The 20,264-nt window shown below is 32.9% G+C and overlaps 1 protein-coding gene across 4 annotated transcripts in view; it reads right to left on the bottom strand.

Moving 5' to 3' along the window:
- Nucleotides 1–266: 266 nt before the first annotated feature.
- The window catches only part of LOC149781724 (uncharacterized), a 35,501-nt gene continuing 15,503 nt past the window's right edge, over nt 267–20,264 (bottom strand). Inside the window, exons 2-9 of one of the 4 annotated variants that reach the window (XM_089935823.1) lie at nt 16,727–16,813; nt 16,247–16,306; nt 14,715–14,774; nt 11,693–11,731; nt 10,953–11,006; nt 2,434–2,469; nt 1,776–1,937; nt 267–1,121 (exon numbers count right to left, since the gene is read on the bottom strand). In XM_089935823.1, the coding sequence (XP_089791949.1) occupies nt 1,095–1,121; nt 1,776–1,937; nt 2,434–2,469; nt 10,953–11,006; nt 11,693–11,731; nt 14,715–14,774; nt 16,247–16,306; nt 16,727–16,813 (525 nt within the window). In that variant the 3' untranslated portion in view covers nt 267–1,094. The remainder of the gene's footprint in view (nt 1,122–1,775; nt 1,938–2,433; nt 2,470–10,952; nt 11,007–11,692; nt 11,732–14,714; nt 14,775–16,246; nt 16,307–16,726; nt 16,814–20,264) is intronic. The other 3 variants (XM_089935825.1, XM_089935824.1, XM_089935826.1) reach the window with 3 other exon arrangements.

Here is a 20,264-nt window from a genome sequence, read left to right on the forward strand (position 1 = left end):
AATATTTCGCAGAGCCAAGCTAGAGGTCAAGTGGAACTATATATATATATATATATATATATATATATATATATATATATATATATATATATATATATATATATATATATATGGGTTATATTGATTATATAGAGTGTATATTTACAGAATATGTAAAAATGTTGTTTTTCTTTTACATGCCATGTTGCAAGTTAGTGTACTATTGAAAATGTATATATAATGTCTCTTTGCACTAATATATCGTGGAAAATAATAACGATCATGGCTTAAAGGAGAAATATTTATCAACAAAATACCATTATTTCATGAAATTAATTGGCATTAAAAGAAAGTTTAATTTAGCTTGTCACATATAAATATATAACTGAAAGTCTATGGTAGTTATATATTTTTGGTGAAGAAAACAAAAGTATTTGTAATTCCTCAAAAGTCAGAGTACAATTATGATGATCGTAAGCTCAAGGTAATATTTTGTAATTCCCCAAAAGTTTTTATTATACCATACATTATTTTATTTCACAAAGGCTTCTAAAAAACATTCATTTGCATACTAGTCCATAAATCATTCAAGAATATGATTGTTGAATATTGTCAAGTTATTGTTATCATTCATAAATATATCTTATATGTTATAAATCACGAAGAGAAAGCGCATAAAAAAAACGTTATACGTTTTGGACATGATTCTTTACGCAAGATCTGCAAAACTTGCCAGTATATTTAATATGCTTCGTTGGAAGTATATATTGGAAATATTTATCTCGGCTGAGACCATATGCGCTTATTGCATTACTATTAACATAATTACTGTCAGACGTTTTAATGCTATATGTCTACTATTAACCGTCGTCGTAATAGAGATTACATGGTGGTTTGAATTTGTTTATATGCTTTATCTCAAGAATGCAGTGCAAAGTTTGAAGTAGACAAAATATACAAATTTATTCCTGCACCCGATCCAGGACAGTGCTCTTATCCATGTCAATTTACACATAAACACTCATTAGGAGACAATATTGTAATATAATGTCAATTCTCAACAAGGAACTTGAACTGTCGACAGCGGACCCAGTAACATCCACCGTGGCTGATTGTTAATTTCCCATGATTTCACTCGGCACCTGGGAAAAAATATACTTGTATATACTAAAGGCATCGATACTAAACAGTCATTAGACATGGAAGATATAGTTTGGACTATCCGGAAAATAAAGTGAACATAATTGCAAAGGAATAGAATCTCGAACTTGCTATGAAAGAAAACATGTTCAAAAGCTATAATAATATTAGAGACAAAGATCCTAAGCAAATCTACCGAATACGAACAATGATAATAAATCCATATTTAGTGGATATTGTAGATCGAACATACGCAAACACACAGAAAATAGTAGAGGCAGAGAAATTAAATATTTCTTTAAGAGTCCATGTAATGAGTTGTCGTAATTTATTTGGAAAATATGAAAGGAAATACATGTGTTTAAAATATATACAATTTCGAAACTCTCGAAAAATTATTTTTGCTATGCTTATTAAGAAAACATTGCAACATGTAAAAGATTAGTAATATATATATGTCTGGAAACTCAGATCTATGTAGCCTCTTAACTACATCAACATTGATACAAAATTACAATGCAATTTCTCGTTTTGGATCAATTGTATTACTATTATTTATTTGTTATTGATTTATAAAGAGGATTTCATCACGTGATTATGTGTTCTGAAATTGTTATGAACAATGTGAATAAATGAGATATGTAGTTTATGCTTACCTCATTCACGACTGGATAGCATATGACGAATGGAAGATCTTCTGAATTTGTTTTTCCCTCAATGAACCCGTCACAGCATCTGGCTGGACTCATGCAATAACCGTTGCAGCAAATTTCCTCATGGATTTGATTAGCTCTGCCAAGCCTAGGGAATGCGAAACTCTGAATGGACAAAACAAAAAGCTTTGAAATGTTAAAATCGTTTGTAATGTCCACAGATAATATCAGTCCTGCATAGAACAATAAATAGGTTTTGTGATTGTTGATTCAGTCCCTAGATATATCTTACCATTCACAATCCAACATTAACTGGCAGGAATTGAACCTTTTCTTGAGATTAGGAAAAACGATGTTGTAAACTGAGGATAAAATTCTTGTGAAAACCAATTTTCAGTGACGGAACTTGCAACCTAAAGCAACGTATATTATGCTTGAATGTTCTCGATTCTGAAGCATTTTACTTAAGTCAGATTCAATTTCCAATTGGCGAAATAGTACTGTATCCGCTTCGTGATATCAATAAAAATGTGTTTGGTGTGTTAGAAGAAACAAAACGTTTTACTTGTGATTTAGGGAAATTCAGTTTTTCATGATTTTACAAGACGCTCATTTCAAGAAAGGCAAACGAGAGAGAGAGAGAGAGAAATGTTTTACTCACCATTGCTCTACCCAATCTTGGAAAAACAAAGAAGCCCTGGAAACAGAAGAATAAAGAAAGATATACTTGCTGTGCATGTTTTTCATGAAGATGTTTGGAGATTTCTCATCTGTTATCTCTAGCGAGACTTTGTTTCCCAAACATTTATACCATAAATGAGAATTAATGGGTAAACATTGATTCAACAATTTTAAAAAGTAGAGTAGTTTTTGTGCTTTAAAAGCAAACACATACTTACTGTATGTATATAGCCCCCTGTACTACATGCAAGATAAGTTGCATTTATGTGGCTCTGTCTCTCCCAATTTGATTATACGTAATAACTAATTGTTAATAAGTAGGTCTGAAAGGCATCGATAACTTTATGTTCTATTTGGACCTTTGTAATTCCACGTCTGCTTAATTTTAGCAGCCTTGCAGATACAGTGGTGCGTATCGTTGTTAGTGACGATATTTTTCGAAAGATTTTCATCAGTGGGTAAGTTATACTTTGACTGGTGGATTAAACATTCGACACGACATGACCTGATACCGGTGCCTGTCAAATCTAATTATTGATAAATTTCTCTTTACTTTAAACAACAAACTCGGCCCTGTCTAATATTATGTCACAAAGAAATATTTCTGCCAATAATATTGCTGGAGAAGAATACCCCAACAGAAAACCGTCGCCTATTTCCAGAGGAAACAATTGGACTGAAACTGCAACCTATATTCACGAAGACTGTTATGGAGATAAACAATAACATGCAATGTATCTATATTATTAGATCAAATGTTTTAGCATGCACGTGGTTGTAACTTAAAACATTCAACTATAGGTTGTAATGAAAGACATCTTGAAAACGTACCTACCGATACTTTATAATATTACCTGTTTCTTCTGTGATAGATATGCATTTATAATCATATCAAATCTTCTAATATCATGCAATTCTACTACCCCAAGCTACCCTAGTTACACTGCACTGAAAATACATTCGGATGATTCATCGTATGTACCTTCTTCTAAAAGTCCACATTCATCGAATGCATTTGCGTAGCACATGCAAACAATAATTGGTTGCATACAACGATCCGAGAATCTGCAGCATAATTTATAAACGTAACATCTCTGTTCAACCACCAGTAAGATTGCTATTGCTAATTATTGCTTCAAGCTTTGTGTACAAATTCAAACATCATGTGTGACTAGAAACATGATTGTCTGGGTTTCCTATAATTAGTGCTTACTTTAAAAACATATGTTATTCTATAGGCAGGAGGAAACAAATACGGCTTTAAATCCCTCAACTCGGTCATTTTTATAAATTAACAGATATTTATAAAAGCAAACCTAAGAAGGAAACACGGTATTGTACATGTTCTATCAATGAATCACGGTACTAGCCAGAACCATTGTAATGGGTGCCGAAACGTTTCCAGCAGTCATTGCTAGCGTGGCTCAGTAATGAGATTAAGTCTAGCGTGAGTACAAAACAAGTTAACTTGATTACTATATTGTTATAATCTGGAGCTTTTGAATGTGTTATTAATTTCAAAAACGAATGGTTGCTTTTCAGACATTAATTAAACTTCGGCCATCGCTTGACGGAGGTAAGAAAAAAAGGAAAGATCAAATATTGATTTCGACAGAAACACTCAAATAAATATATTTCTTGTTGTCATGTTTAATTGCTATTTCGTTTTTCAAGACGTGTCATGTCAATATTTCATACAGAATAAATGAACTGTCCCTTCATCACGCTGACTTTTCTGTAATTCAACACTGCTGATACATATTTTTTGATAATTTCAAAGTTTAGTACATGAATGTCCATGGTCATCGATACAGACAAGTACATAAACATTTTTAAAATATACGAATTTGACTTAACCTTTCTCTTATAACTTCAAATATTTTCAGTACTCACTAAAACGTTTCCAGCAATATATTACCGCTAGTGTGCTAAACCTTTGCAACAATGAAATCAATTCATGCTTAAAGCTTGAATAAACCCATAATTCTTTAATACCTTCATGGTTACCCCTAGTAATTATTAAATTATAGCTTAAACACGTTGCTTCTGTGTAAATCTACCAGGCAAGACACAATACGAAAATATTTTATTTTTGTAGTATTGTTTTTTTTAGGCACTAAAAGTTAAATATACCGAGAATTCTCTATATTTCCAACTCGTCCCGACTTTTTCCCTGCATGCTATAAAATGGATAAACATGCAATGCTTAAAATGAGCAAACAGTTGGATCCAAATACCAAAAATAACAGTTATCTTTGGAATCCATAAAACTCTTTTCCGATCCACCAACATTTGTTGACAAATAGCTTTACTGATGTTACACCGGCGTCATTAGCTGAGTTCCTGTCCATTCCCAGGTGTTAAAGGCACTTATTTCAGTACATCGTCTTGGGCAACAATGTTACAAATGGACGCTTTTTTTTCTACTTCCATTCTCAGTTCTTGCAATGTGTTTTCCGTGTTTTTGTTTTATGTCATGTGCAATGAGTATCTTCCAGATAGCATGTGCAGGAATACCTCTGCGCCATCCTTTCCTGGAACAATTACGTCTTCAATACATGAAGTATTTTCATTCTTTCTTTCCATGGTAAGGTCATGTCCACCAAAATAATACTCGTTGCAGTCTAAGACAATATGACGATGTCTGGATAAAGTGATGTCTGCACAACTTCCGGAAATATAATTATTTTCCCAGGTCAACTCTTATCTCCAATGACTCTGCCTTTTTAAATATTCCACCATTTAATCTTTTTAGGCTTCATTTTTCACTATCCGGTTGCCTGACCTCACTGGGGTCCTAATATTCTGTTGTTCTATTTCCAACTATGAATCAGAGAAAATGTCAGATTTTCATGAATTTGAACAAGCGATGCTAAACAATTAGGTCCTATTACATTATAAAGGGTCTAGAGCAGAAACAATCTTTAAGCTAATATAGCGAACCTAATGAAATTGCCTTACATATAAACTGTACCATTTTATGTACGAAGGAATCTTCCGCAACAACACGTATACCCGGAATGGTATAGTTATATCTTTACTTAATTGGAAGAAGACAAACAATTTAAAATAATAAGCAGTGCATTCTCTACAAAATGGTCGTAGTTTTCGAAGCAAATTGGAGAAATAACTTTTCTTTTCCCTATACATTTAACAATTCAACGAAAACAATGTTTCAATTATTTTGATTGTCAGGTCAAGGTAAAAGAAATCATGGATTGTGTTCTTTCAGGAAGAATAATGATTTCAGCGTTATGTATTAACTGTCTCATCTTACAATAATATTAAGGAGATTGTTAAAGCATTTTATGGATTTGAAAATTAATCATTTTCATTTCTTTTATATTCCAAGCCTTTTCCAAAATATGCCAAATATCAAATAAACATGGAAAAAATCCACGTTCAAAGAGTTGTGAAGCAAAATACAAGTACGTTTTAGCAAACTAGTACTATATATGTCTTTCATACAATTATACGCCTTTTCTATCTTTGTACATATCTTCTACCCATCGAACGAAGTTGGCAAACGGAATGTAGTACGAAATTAGTTTGTTTTTGCGTAGGTCCGTACACGGATTATTAAAATATGCATGAAGTTACATTGCTTATAACATAGTTTAACTAATGCTTTATAGTCACCTCATTTTCAATGGAAAAATCTTAGACAGAAAATGATTAGGTACGCGAGTCAGAACGTGGTCCAGATGAACCTTAAGTCATTCCAGAACGAACAAAATGCATTTAATTAATTTTCCTGCAACACGACGTTGCATTTCCTATCTTCTTTGACTTATATCTTATATAGCTCTTTCACATGCTGTCTACAAAAGTGTACCACGCTGCTAATATTGCTGTAGGTTAAACACCATTTTAAGCATACAATAGGTTATACATAACAGACCTGTGGAAGAAGATCCTGTGAAAGACCCGGCTGGAACCACCAACCCATTGAAATTAGTGGCAATTTCTCACATACCCACAGTGGCCGAGCCTGATAATCGAATCCACATTCACAGAAGTGGCTTGACAGTGATCAGAAAAGGCGAGCTATTTAGAAGATTCAGTCACGCGAGAACCTAACATGTCGCATGAAATTAGTGCTTTCAAAGGTCTGAAACACATTTACATTGCTACCTGATGGAATGAACGCTCCAGGGCGAAAGCAAAAACAAAATGGAAATAAAAATGCACATGATACCTTATTTTGCATTTTAATGGGTGCGTTTCAAAGGAAAATTGTCTTTGACATGAGTAAATGTTATGAAAAATCAAACCACGAATGTCAAATATCACGTTTAAAACTACTTATAGAATTCGCTAAGTACAATAATGGCCTTGACTATATGTATTTTTTTTTACAAAAAACAGTAAATAGCAACTATATTGCAATGAAGAATATATATATATATATATATATATATATATATATATATATATATATATATATATATATATATATATATATATATATATATATATATATACATATCTGTGTGTGCGTGTGTACACATGTACAACATGTTGCATTTTGGAATTATATGTGTAAAATGAACTATTTTCTTTAAGTTTAACTTTCAATAATGGGTCGAAAATAATGATATTACCTATAGACAAGAACTGAAAAAAATGATAGATTATTTTCGGTGTTTATATTACAATGTAAATCGATATATTATTGTTACAACTAATTTAAGCCGTCAGGATACGGTATTTAATACAAGCAAATAAATTCCCAGGATGGGCTTCATGCATGATAATGACTCTACATTTAGCCATGTTCCCCATTGCTCCTTGAAGACTATGTGTGTCCACCCTTTGATGTTTTCATCCCATATCTTCTTCTGTCTGTCGTTGTTTCTATTTCGTGTCACTCTGCCCTGTAGGATTGTCTTTGACAGGCCAGATGAGCTTGATGTATAACCACACCATCTTAGTTTGCCTTTCTATAAGGTGGTGAGGAAATTTTCATATGGTCCAATTGCATCCTAGTGTCTATTGCGCACATCCTCATTAGCGACATTGTCTATTTATGAGATTTTCAGGATCTTTCGATCACATCTAAACACTTAATCTCTAAATCATTGATTCTTCTCCCAAGCTCTGTTTTCACTGTCCATGTCTCATATGCATTCAAAAATACGGACATGACGAGCGAATGCATATGGTTGATCTTGGACCTAATGTTGCTGGCCTTCAAAATATGCTTCAGCCTAGCCAGTGCAGTTGCTTTCCGCAATCATGGGAAGAACCTCCGGTTTTAAATCTTCATCAGTGTCTATAGCACCTAGATACTAGAAGATTATCACTCTGCCCAGTTTCTGTTTATTAACGCTAAATTCACTTGGATGCCACTTGGGTTAATTGTCATTATTTTGGTCTTTCCGTATCTTAGTGATACTTTATTGAGATGGTTCACTATGGTTTCCAGTACTTTTTCATCGACGAAAATGGATAGCAGTCATCAGCATGTCACACATGTTTCCTGTGTCAGCTCCTTGGAAGCTAGGTATTCTAGCAATGTTAACGCTAGAGCGGATGCGCTTCCTCACCGAGATGTAGTCCATCTGGCGGTGATGTTTTCCGTGTAAATGGTGCTTACGACCATCTGGTAGATATTTTGTGGCGGCCAAGTGTGTTCGTTAGCACTAGATTATTGTAGGTGGGTAAGTCCAGGAGATTGAGTCCTATCTCGTTTGTCTATTCATTACAGTATGGACCACGTACTTCTCGCCAGTCTGACTTTTCAATCTTCTTCTACCTTGGTATTCCAGTCTCTTTAGTACAAGAATATCCTTTTTAGGTGTCTTGTCAATGAAAGTTTGAAGATATTCAATTCCTCGTCATCATTTTCAGATGTCGGAGCATAAACCTCTATGATAGTGATGTTGAAGGGAAGTGCACTCATGCGGATCGTAATCACTCTGTTAGACACTGATCGACATCCACTGACTGTACTCACAATGTCTTTGTGTATCATAAATCCGACTCCATTCTCACGTTTGTCCTCATGCTCACTAACGTAAATCATGTGTTCTTCATCAGTTGATCTCTCTCCGAAATTATTCCAGCGCATCGAGCAGAATCGAAGGATGTGCCATTCGTATCTTCCCATTTCATCAAGATTTCCTGCTAATCAGTATCATGCAAAATCATTGATTTATATATTCCGGTGGTGGGTTACCAATATTTAAAGACGAAAAAGAAGACACATGGTTGTCCGTTATGTGTAATTACCGTACAGTTTGGGACGAAATGCTTCACACTTACCGAAAAAAAATGGAATCCTCTTTGGGAATAAAATACTTTATCATTGCTTAAAGAATAATATAGAGGATAGTAGCCAAAGGAAACCATTTTACAAGAAAGATTACCGAAGACAAAGTACATTTGTTTTTTGTCATTTTAAAAGTAGAAACTGCTTTCATATTAAAACTAAGGAACTTGGTACAAAATAATCTGTATTAGATGATAAGACTCCAATGGTGAACTGATAAAGATGATGACCGATATACTGACAACATGGCGTTCGATTTGCGTTTCGATTAAAGACTGATTCAATAGACGCCGAATTTTCTAAGATGCCGAGTGTATCTAAGTACATGATGATTTAGATCGAGAACACAATAACAAATTCTCATTTTGGAGAGAAATGTCTAACGATACTTGTCATTTATTTTTAGACAACAAGATAAATACTAAGAAATATAAGGTTTCAAATGCATTTTACCATCAAGCATAAAGGCCACGAATGTTAAAATTAAATTACATTTCACCCAAAACGTAAACATTTCTGCATCATTAAAATAATTGCATTTGGCATTTTACACCCCAAAAAGACTTGCACATTTTTTCCATTGTTTCAAACTCGGTATATACAACAGAGAGGACGTTGATCTGTGAAATATATATATATATATATTTATATATATATATATATATATATATATATATATATATATATATATATATATATATATATATATATATATATATATATAATGGGGAAATGTGAGAGTTACATGTGTATGTGTAAGAAACCAGTTCCTTTTAAGACACATAGATGTGCGTACGAAAAATGTACAGATGATATGCATACTTGCAGAGAAGATGCTGTCTTTCAGTAACAAACTGCTTTGTTACACTATAACAGTGTCGACGAGATCACAGTGGAATTTCGACCACGAAACGTCTAATACAGAATCTTGAAAGGTTGATGGATAAATAATCAAATTAAACAGTTCAACTGAAACCAATGATTCATGTCGTTTTCTTGCTGATGTGAGTGATGAAAACCCTTTCCATATTTGGCACAAGTTTGAAAATCATTCAGATAAGCCACATTTTACATTGGCTATCATGCAATTACGTAATATGCAACCTAATCGAGTTTTATATATATGCATGTGTGTGTGCATATTTATATATACATTGTATTCTAAGAGCTACTTCTAATACATTACATGCAATGTATAGGCTGTAAGACTTGCCTGTATTTCGCGCTTATAGTAGCAGTCGCTCTGGTCATGACGAGAACTCTACTGGTGAAAGGTGCTAGCCAAACGTGTTGCTTTTTTGTTTGCCTTGTTATACCAATTAGTTATCTGGTGAAATAGTCCAGAGTAGTAAATATAAGTTACTGACTACGAAACTTGTTTAAGTTGTAAAAGCCCGTCCAATGCCAGTCGAGTAGGATACTTACCGCATGTTTAGTGTCGTATTAAATGTATACGGTTGATATGTCAAGAAAAAGTGATCAAATTCTATTAAACTGAATGTGATTTTATTAGATGTAGCGTGCTGTAAGCACAAAAGTGCATGAAGACAGTCTTTTGGTAAATATAATCAATGACCTAAAATGCATCGACGAATGCAATGTGAAGACAGACTAACCCATATGAGAGGGTATAAACTTTACGATTTATAAACGTTTTGCCAAACATGTAGCCAGGTTGCTAATAAGAATTTTATTTTGAATTCTATGGGACGGTACCTTTGCTAAATCAAATTGAATTGATTATTAAAAAAAAAAACACAGCATGAGTTTGACTTGCTACCTTTCTTTCAGTATGTCATCTACTACACGCATCTATTTAATCTACAGCTCGCAGGAATCCAGGCATATGCTAAGCGCACAAATTGTTGATTTTCTATAAACTACAAATATTATTTTTCTAAGACTTTAATGTCAACTTTTCTTCTCTTTATATTGAAGAGTCAACGCTATACATGTACATATAAAAGGAATAAAGCAAAATGTATTGTTTTATATTTTCCGTATCAATGGCTTTTAAGGAAGTAACGCTAATATAGCTCTTTAGAATTTGCGATATATGTTTAAATATAACTACACACTAAAGACTATTTCTTATGAATAAGTCCATAAAGATGTAATTATGAGTATATGAGTACGTATTTCAAGAGACCTAATAATAGTTGACATTGCAGAATACTTAATAAAATATACAATTCGCTGAACATGCAGAACATCCATGGACATACCCCGTCGCTTTCAGACTGTGTTGCGGCCGTAGATTGGCCGGTGCGCAAGAAAAACTATAAAAAACAGCATACCAAATATTAAAGATACATTAAGAAGGAATGACATACATGAAAAGTAAAAGTATTCCACGTATCTTATTTTCTGGATGATAATTCGAATTGCTAAGAACATAATTAAGTCTTTTTGCAATTCTTTGTGTCTAAAATAATTGATTTGTTTCAAATAAGGTCTTAATGTTTACAAACACCTCGTCGTTACATGTTATGTAATATGAATTTAGAAAGACATGCAAGGCAATATGCAAACACTGTATTATGAGACAAAAGAGAAACGATAATATTTTACTGGAAAGGAGAGAACAATATATTAAATGATATTAATGACAGCAAAATATAGAACACACATGAACCTCAGAAGCTTTGAAGTGTTATTTGACAATATACACCATACGGGTATGCTAATGCAGTTGCAGATGACAATGAAATTTGTCAAATGCATGACACTGATTAACAAAGCAATTTCCTCTATGTGTGACTATAATTTGTTTATATAACAGTCAGTATTGCCATCTTCAAGAATGCTTTGCTACATGGTGATAAGCATTGATAGAATTAATAGGATGAGAAGCGTAATAAATGTAACGGAGAGATTTTCAGAACAGAATATTGCAGTAAAAGACTACTCCGTCCATGCATTAATTTCTCTAAGAAGCAGGCATGTTCAAGGAAAGAAAACGTACCGCTCGCTTCTCCTCTTCTGGAAGGTAAGACTTGTAGCCCTGTACAAACGTATACATATATAATAAAAAATATTGGAAGGCACGACTGGATATTTCCAGGTTCATAAAAATTACCTCGGTCACATATGTTTACATAGCAAGTTAGCAACGGTACATCATGGAATTATATGCAAGACTATTGTAAATGATTTCTCTTGTTCCTTTCATTCTTTCTTTTTTTCTTCATTTGATAATTCATTCATTCATTCATTCATTCGTTTGTTCGTTCGTTCGATCGTTCGTTCATTCATTCATTCATTAGTTGCAGGTATTACAAACATAAAGATATACATGAAAATCAGACCGCATGCTCCACAAATTTATTTTGGGTTGTGGTAACAGTAAAGAAATTAATCCAAGTTACTTTAGTTAAGATTAATATGACGATAGATACTGACCAAGTCATATATATTATTGATGTAATAAATACATTATGTTGTCAAGTTTAAACTAATACTATTGCGTTCAGACATTTCAGTATGTATGTCATAATATTTTATTCAGACAGGAATTAAATATAGAGCAGATACTTTTCTTGGAATCATACAATCTACAAATGTTAAAATCTGTTAATAGTTCTCTTTCAGATGAAATGAAATAGTTACCTTTTTGATGATATTAAAGACCGTTACACTTATTTCCATAAATACAAATTGTACCTGTTAATGTTGCAAATAGTATGCCTTGATACAGTTAGGTGCATGCTTTCGCGGTTGTTCCAAAGAAGACAACATAAACAATTGAGAGAGAAATAACATTATATGAGGTAAATGCTGAGAAAGAACATTGTTTACCAAGTGTCATACACAAAAACGAGAGTATTTAGTCAACATCATGCAGAGGTCCGAGGAAAAGTGGAATTTGCATACATTTATATTCTGTAGGCAAGTTACACCGTGTAGAAATTTATAAATGCAATCAAACCTTATAAACCTCAATATTATTACCATTCCGGTGTTGGATCGTGACATAAACAATGTAACCTATGAGCCAAACACAAACAACGTGAGATTATAGAACCTTTAAAAAAATATGAAGTACTGCAATCATACTCCAAAAATCAGATTAAGATTCTTTTCACAATTATTATATCTCCATTGTAGTCAAAATAGATAAACCCAATCTACTCTTAGAGTATTTACTGCAAACCTACAGTACAAATAAACTGCGATATTTTAATAAGTATTATGTCCCCGTCAGGTTTAAAAGAGCGATACCAAAGTTTGCAATTTAAGATGGTTGGCGGTGTCTGTTTTTGTTTCGTATTCCTGATAGCAATATACGTAAATGGCCTTTGCAGCTTTTGTAACTTATATTTTCATAAACTCCGTTTAAACAAAGAATATTTTATGTTGTTTCCGGACATTTTAACAACGATTCCAGAAGGACGCACTTTACCAAAAAGAGAAAAACTCTGAACATAACATTCGTTTGTTATTGTTTCAATCTTATACTCACATTAAGCGTATTCCATTATGCCATTTCTCTCTACTCCTAGAATACGGGTCCAATATCCCAGACCGTGGAGGCTTATCTGATGCAAATAAAGTCTGTGTGACGGACGAGGTTTAGTTCACATGAAGAATAACGATGTTTGCTTATACACTAAAGCAATAGATGCATATACGCAGAAATCACACCATACAAAAGTGATTTCACGTAAACTTCTTGTAACATAGAAGGAAACATTTAACTTAACTGATTGTTATACTGACAAATGGCCCGATGTCCCTACTTTTGTTTTGATTCTTTAAATGTAGGAAGGATTTAGCTTTTATAGAACAACACGAGAAAGGATACAGGAAAAAGAAAAGAGAAAATAGGAATATATTTTAGCAATAGGTATATGCTCATGAACCTCTTTCTTGCTAATTGTTTTGTTTAATTAATTCATTAAAACGTACGCACTTTCTTCATTATACGTTTAATAAATAAATGACCAAATATTCATGAAATGTTAACGTGGCGCTTCACAAAATACAATTACCGTAGGAAACAGTTTGCCAAGAAAAAGCCAATTACTTGTTTACCAAGCTGGCCCTTTCTTAAGCCATACTTTCAAAAATAAACACGTTATTCCTGACTGATACCGAAACCCTATACAAACCGAAGACTGATACCCAAACCCCATGCAATCAAATAATAGTTAACCGCCTACTTAGTTTTTACTTACTGATGTACTATTAAAATGAAACGGGAGACATGATTAAAAATTGTAACATATATGAGAAAGATATAAATTATATGTAATATGCTAAACAATCAACGAGAATTTAGATATAATTTGTTTATTTATACCTTTTGTGCCGTTTAAAATGACGAAAATGTAATACTGCTTGTTATATAACGGTTTGTATATAGAACTATATCATGAAAGGTTTATTAATCGAAAAGATAATAGACATGCAAAGATTTTTTATTGGTTAACAGCCGGATCTAGGTACATGGAAAGAAAGACAGACAGAGAGAGAGAGACAGAGAGAATTTTCAAACATGCAATCAGCTACAATATCAAAACTCCTTTTACCGAGTAAGCATACATTAGATTAATATTCGACAATCCAAACAAATATTTGAAAATATTATGTTGGTAGTATAGCATGCAAATTAATACATTGGAAGAGCAAGATTTCCTCCATCAATAGTCTTCTTTCATGGAGAGCGGTGATGTGTTTTTTACCACAAACATATTCACGTTGGTTTGAATAAGTTGACAGGAGCAAATAAAATGCTAGTTAATATTCGAAGGTACAAAGTTGATTCATTGACAAGAACATTCTCTTCAGGCATAATTACACTGCACAATGGTTGGATGGTGATATAGTACGAGAAAAGATAATTTAGAGGAACATTTGACGTCTCATTTGCTCAGTATAATATCGTGCATTGCAGGACTGGCTCGAAGAAAGCCAGTTGCAAAGAGACGAGACAGTGAAAGAGAAAGATTTCGCCATGCAAACAGCAAGAAATTACAACCACATACCATCTGATTTAACTCCGCCGTTCTTTTACCTCCTCTAGGAGCAGTATATGGATTATAATTCTGTAGAAGATGTGTCATTATAATTATCAACACTTTGAACCGTCTCTAACAAAGACGTGTGTATAAGACATGAATTATTACACATCTTAATGCCGTTATAGATCGACATTATTACATTCATGTTTGCTGCTAATAGTATTGTGATATTCTATAAAGATATTATATCGATATAATATAAGACAAAATGATGTTAATATCCTCTTCTAAGTAGCGAAAACATGGTGTACTCAACAAAGACATTCCTACTGATATTTGTAACGATGAAATAAAACACGGTTTAGGGAGACAATACCCATGCTCTGGCATAAAAGGACATTCAAATTTGTAAAAAAGACTGAACGACAGATATGTGTTGTGCATATTTCGCATATTGACTGAACAATCTACAATACAACTTCTCTAGATTTCTAAGACCGCAGTAGGGTTCCCCATATGTACCTTTGTGTATTTTCCAATCTGATCACTTGGTTTTCTGTTGTCGTTGCCTGTATTAATTGAACGTTCTGGCCTGAGCATAAAAAGACCCTGAAGAAATATTATCGCAATAATTAAACCATTGGTAAATAAACATCCTGGAAAGATTACCCGTGCAATGATCAAGAGTTCCTCAACCAATATATAACCTAATCACGTACAATGACGATATTGTATAGTCTATAATTAAATGGTAAACCATATAACAAAATTAGAAGAGTTTTTGAAATGGCAAAGTGGTACTAACTCTGCACTACTATTCTCCAAAGAAAAAGGAAAACCAATAAAGTGCAAAGATTAGCTGTTAATTCATTAAAACGTTGTCTTTCTTTGCCCTCTTTACATGATGCATTTGTTACAATAGTGTGATTACCTTTCAATATTTCCTGAATAGCGGGTTGTTATATAAGGGATTTTATTTTCGCATTTGTCTGCATTCAATCAGACTTGCTATGAAAATAAACAGTTGTAAAATAAATCAGGTGAAAAATATATCAATAATAAACAATATCGTCCAAATGAGAGTAGCGGAAATTAAACAAAAATAAAAAGGCGTTGAGACCAGATCGCCGAATTTAAAATTCATTTATTGGTATTATAACATGCAAAATAATATATTGTATGTGAATTATTTAGTCAAACGTTTTAATAATTGAGGGTGGTGGGACACGTGTTTCAGCATGGAATGTCATATCATACCATACGATAATTCTATACGGGTTGATTTGAAAATGTTAGACATGAGCAAATCGAGTGCAGGGCAGAAAGATGAGGCAGAAAATTAGATTCAATGACCAGAGCATTATAGCAAATTTGCACCGTGCAATATTTGGATGGTAATAGAAGAAGAGAAAAGGAATTTAGACGGTACATTTGGTCAGAATTATACACGTGAATTACACGAATGCCTCAAGGATAGTCAGTTGTATAGTATTGAGGTAAGACAGTTTCAGAGGAAGATTTCGCCATGCAAACAGCCAGTAATGACATCAACATACCCTTCGATTTAACTCTGTCGTTCTTTTACCTCCTCTGGGAGCAGTATATGGATAATATTTCTGCAGAAGATTTGTCAATATAATTATCAGAACTTTGAACCGTCTTTAACACTGATGTTTGTGTTTAAGAAACTAATAATCATGCATTCGAATCATGTTACAGATCGAGATAATTACATTCAATTTTTATTATAGTACTAATGTGGCATCCAAATGGAAATCAGCTATTAATATTAAACGTCACACATTTATATTGATTTGGTATATCAAGTTATTAACGGAGAATATTCAAATTAAAAAAGACGTTTCGATTGAGAAATCGCTGATAAAATTAAAGACGTTCCCAGGAAATGTTATTGTAATTCTTATACAACAAAGTGAAGTAAAAAAGAATTAAAAAATTAGACCACAATGTCTGCATGGAAACTGTGATATATATGTTAAGGATCATATGACTGCAGGAATTGCTCTCGTAAGTACCTTCGTATATTTTCCAATCTGATCACTTGGATTTCTGCCTTCGATGACTGCATTGCGTGAACGTGCTGGGCTGAGCATAAAAAGACCCTAAAGAAATAGTGTTGAAACAATTTGAGTAAAGATATTCAAAATTCAGGAAGGATTTCCGGTGGAACGGTCAGCAGTTCCAAAACATATTATCTAAAGTATATGATAATACTGCCTGATAGTGAAGAATTAAATCTGTCAATGACGAACCATATACAAAATCTACCAGGGTTTGGCAATGGCGAAATCATTCACCTTCTGAACTATTGTAATGGTAAGCTATTAAGTCTTTCTTTGTCTCTTTACATGATGCATTATGTTAAGACAGCCACTTTCTTCGTCAGCGTTTACAGACGTTTAAAGGTTTTGCCGAGACTTTAGCTTTGACTTATTTACGCTGTCATATTTATATGAAAGTAAAATACGTGTTACGCGTTATATAGAAATTAAATATATAATGAAAGAAAAGTAAAAAATAAATAACTTTATTAAGCTGCTATTATTAGCACTGAACAAAATACCTCGTAATATAGTGGTCAAATCTGGTGCATGAAGTATGAAGTATGAAGTTGTTTTTTGCCACTATAACTTCGATCTTTCTTATTCGTATAAAGTTTAGATAAGATCCAGAATCAATTAGAACTACCCGGAGCTATTTTGTTACGAAAGACAGATCCATGCATTAACGCAAAATCATACTTTCGCTTATGATTCAACATCTGTTCCTGCAGATTAGATGACACATAACGCAACAGCAGTAAAGAAACCATGAAAACATTTATATGTGTCAAATCACGCGTTCGCCATCCAGGTATTTACCTCAAGATGAATTACAGTCGGCTTTAACGCAGAAAACCTAAACGTTCATCGGAAAATTGTCGTGAATTAGGAGATCAGTAGATATAAAATGAACTAATCTGCTGCAACAAATAAATTGTTAACATGGTTTTGAATATTTGACCGTGTCTGACGCTAAATGCCACTTTCACAAAGTTGACGAGGTATATTAAATTAGAGGAAGTAAGACTTTTCAGAGAAACGAACAATGACGAGTCCCATAACTTAGATATAAAGGAAAATATTCATACTTAAAAGTTAGCGTAGTGGTCATTTGGTCGTAAAATGTTATTTTTAAGTTGATATGAGTAAACTAAAATGATTTAGTTATTTAATGTATATATCTAACTCTTGAATATTAACATGACATCTATAGTTTTCACTGACAGGGGAACATAATGATTGCACATGCTGCATACGCTTGATACCACACTTCGCCATGAAATGCATTCATTAATGTTGGAGTATAAATACCAAGATTTGCATTGATGTGTTTTAAGGACTTTTACATTTAAAGTCTAATATAATTAATCCAATATCCAAAGATCCAGAAAGGAAAGATTACGATTGCCTTCGAAGCCATGACCAGTTACGGTAATGAAGACCATTCCCCTGTTATTGGATCTTGTTTTGTAAAATAGAGTTGTGAGAAACCTTTACAAAATATTCACTTTATAAAAGGTAATAAACAGACATTTATGCGTGTTGCAATGTATGCACTTTTTCTTTATCAGACTGAGTCAAGTAAAATAAAATCCAATACACCTTGATCTCATATACATTTTGTTGCTAACAGCCTCATAAAAATGATAATAATCAAAAAATACTGAAATTGAGCAAGTGGCGGATTTGTTTACCACCCATGAATGTACTGAATTTGAATGATATGTTCCGGATGCCATTTTTGTTTTAAAAATGTTGGCATCATCTTACATTGCAATAAAATCAGAATCATTGTTTGAACTACCGCATAACGACAGATGCGAAATACGATTTGTTTACTTAGCTGCGGTAATCAAATGAATGTGTTTTATAGGCTATTTATTTTTATCATCATCCTTTGAATTCATAGTCTCAGCCTGTTCTACGTATGTTACTATTAAACATACACAATATCGGTCCGGAGAGAAAACGATAAATCCTCCTACTAGGAAGATTGTTTTTATCAAGCCCGGATGCTAAGTCGAAATCATCATAGTTTTGATGTAATATTATTAATATAAAATGACGTTTTTACCATTATAGTATGCAGTTCAGCTATATGCGTTACATGCTATGACTTTAGTCAAAGCTCAAGAGGGCCATCCAGCTTCGAAAAGATTGTATGCTTATTAACTTTTCTGTATCGATATTGCAAACTACATATTACTTTATTAAAAATATAGTGATTAGTTTAACTCATCCATATCGGCTACAGACATCAAAAACAATACTTTGAACTGGAGATAAATAGATGAATTCAACTTTTAATGAAATATAAAACACTGTTTTGCAAAATTAAATGATAATTTTTAAATAACTGTACAAATAAATGAATCAATAAACATTGTATGAAACATCATCCATAAAAAAATATGACAATCTTGTCAGTCTTCTTTGATACTGTTTATGTATGTATGTATATATGTATGTATGTATGTATGTATGTATGTATGTATGTATGTATGTATGCATGCATGGATGGATGGATGGATGTTTGGATGTATGTATGTATGTATGTATGTGTACAACAATCCAAAAATACGAAAGGGATGTTATATGTTTAAGTATGTGTATTCAAGCTATTATTTAAAACTAGTTGGGCTTCTTCCTACAGCGTGTATCTGCTTAATATAGCATTTAAAATCATTTCTGCCGTAGTATGTATCGACAACCATTTTATAAAGACGGGAATCATTTACGATTATTCAAAGGAGTCGGATTTTTATAAAGGTGTTTTATCCTTCACTATAAACTCAAACAATGCTATTGTGACTAGACAAAATATACGATGGGATTCCTATCCATTAGAGAAAATGGTTAGCATTGATATATTAAATTGACATCAGCTAAGCAACTGCGTCCATTTGTTAATAAACGCTGGTCACAATTTAGTGTTTCCCACGGGCAAAATCTCCAACATTCAGTATAAACCAACATCGTAAGACCGACGAATTGAGACACTACTCATAGAATATCGATTGGGACTTTAATTATCTCTATCTCAATCTAGTCTTACACTTTTATTTTTATGATTAGCACGGTATTATATCTTTTAGGACACTTTAATCCTGGGAATCGTTTTCCACCAGTTTATTATAAAATTGGTAATGCCGAATGAATTGTTTCTTTGAAAATAAAACATGAAAGATTTTATTTTAATTAGAAAATGGATTTAGAGAAGGAAACTGAAGTCACAACAAAAAGACTTTATGTCGTAAGCGAATTAAAGGCAATAGTAATATTTAGACTAGCGATTCGTCTCCAGATTATTTTCTCAATATTGATCGGCAGAGCATAATTTCACTAGCATTATTTAATATTTACAAGTAGGGAAATTGATGTATTTCAAGGAAGAATACTAAGTAATACTGTTCTGATTAACATATAAATAATGCGAACAATTATGGTGGTATGACCTTCTAAATATTTCCTCTCATGTTTTGAATTAAATGTCTACAGAATGCTCAGTTAT

The sequence above is a fragment of the Sinohyriopsis cumingii genome, chromosome 15 (assembly GCF_028554795.1).
Source record: "Sinohyriopsis cumingii isolate HCF-2022 chromosome 15, ASM2855479v2, whole genome shotgun sequence".
NCBI classification, from domain to species: domain Eukaryota; kingdom Metazoa; phylum Mollusca; class Bivalvia; order Unionida; family Unionidae; genus Sinohyriopsis; species Sinohyriopsis cumingii.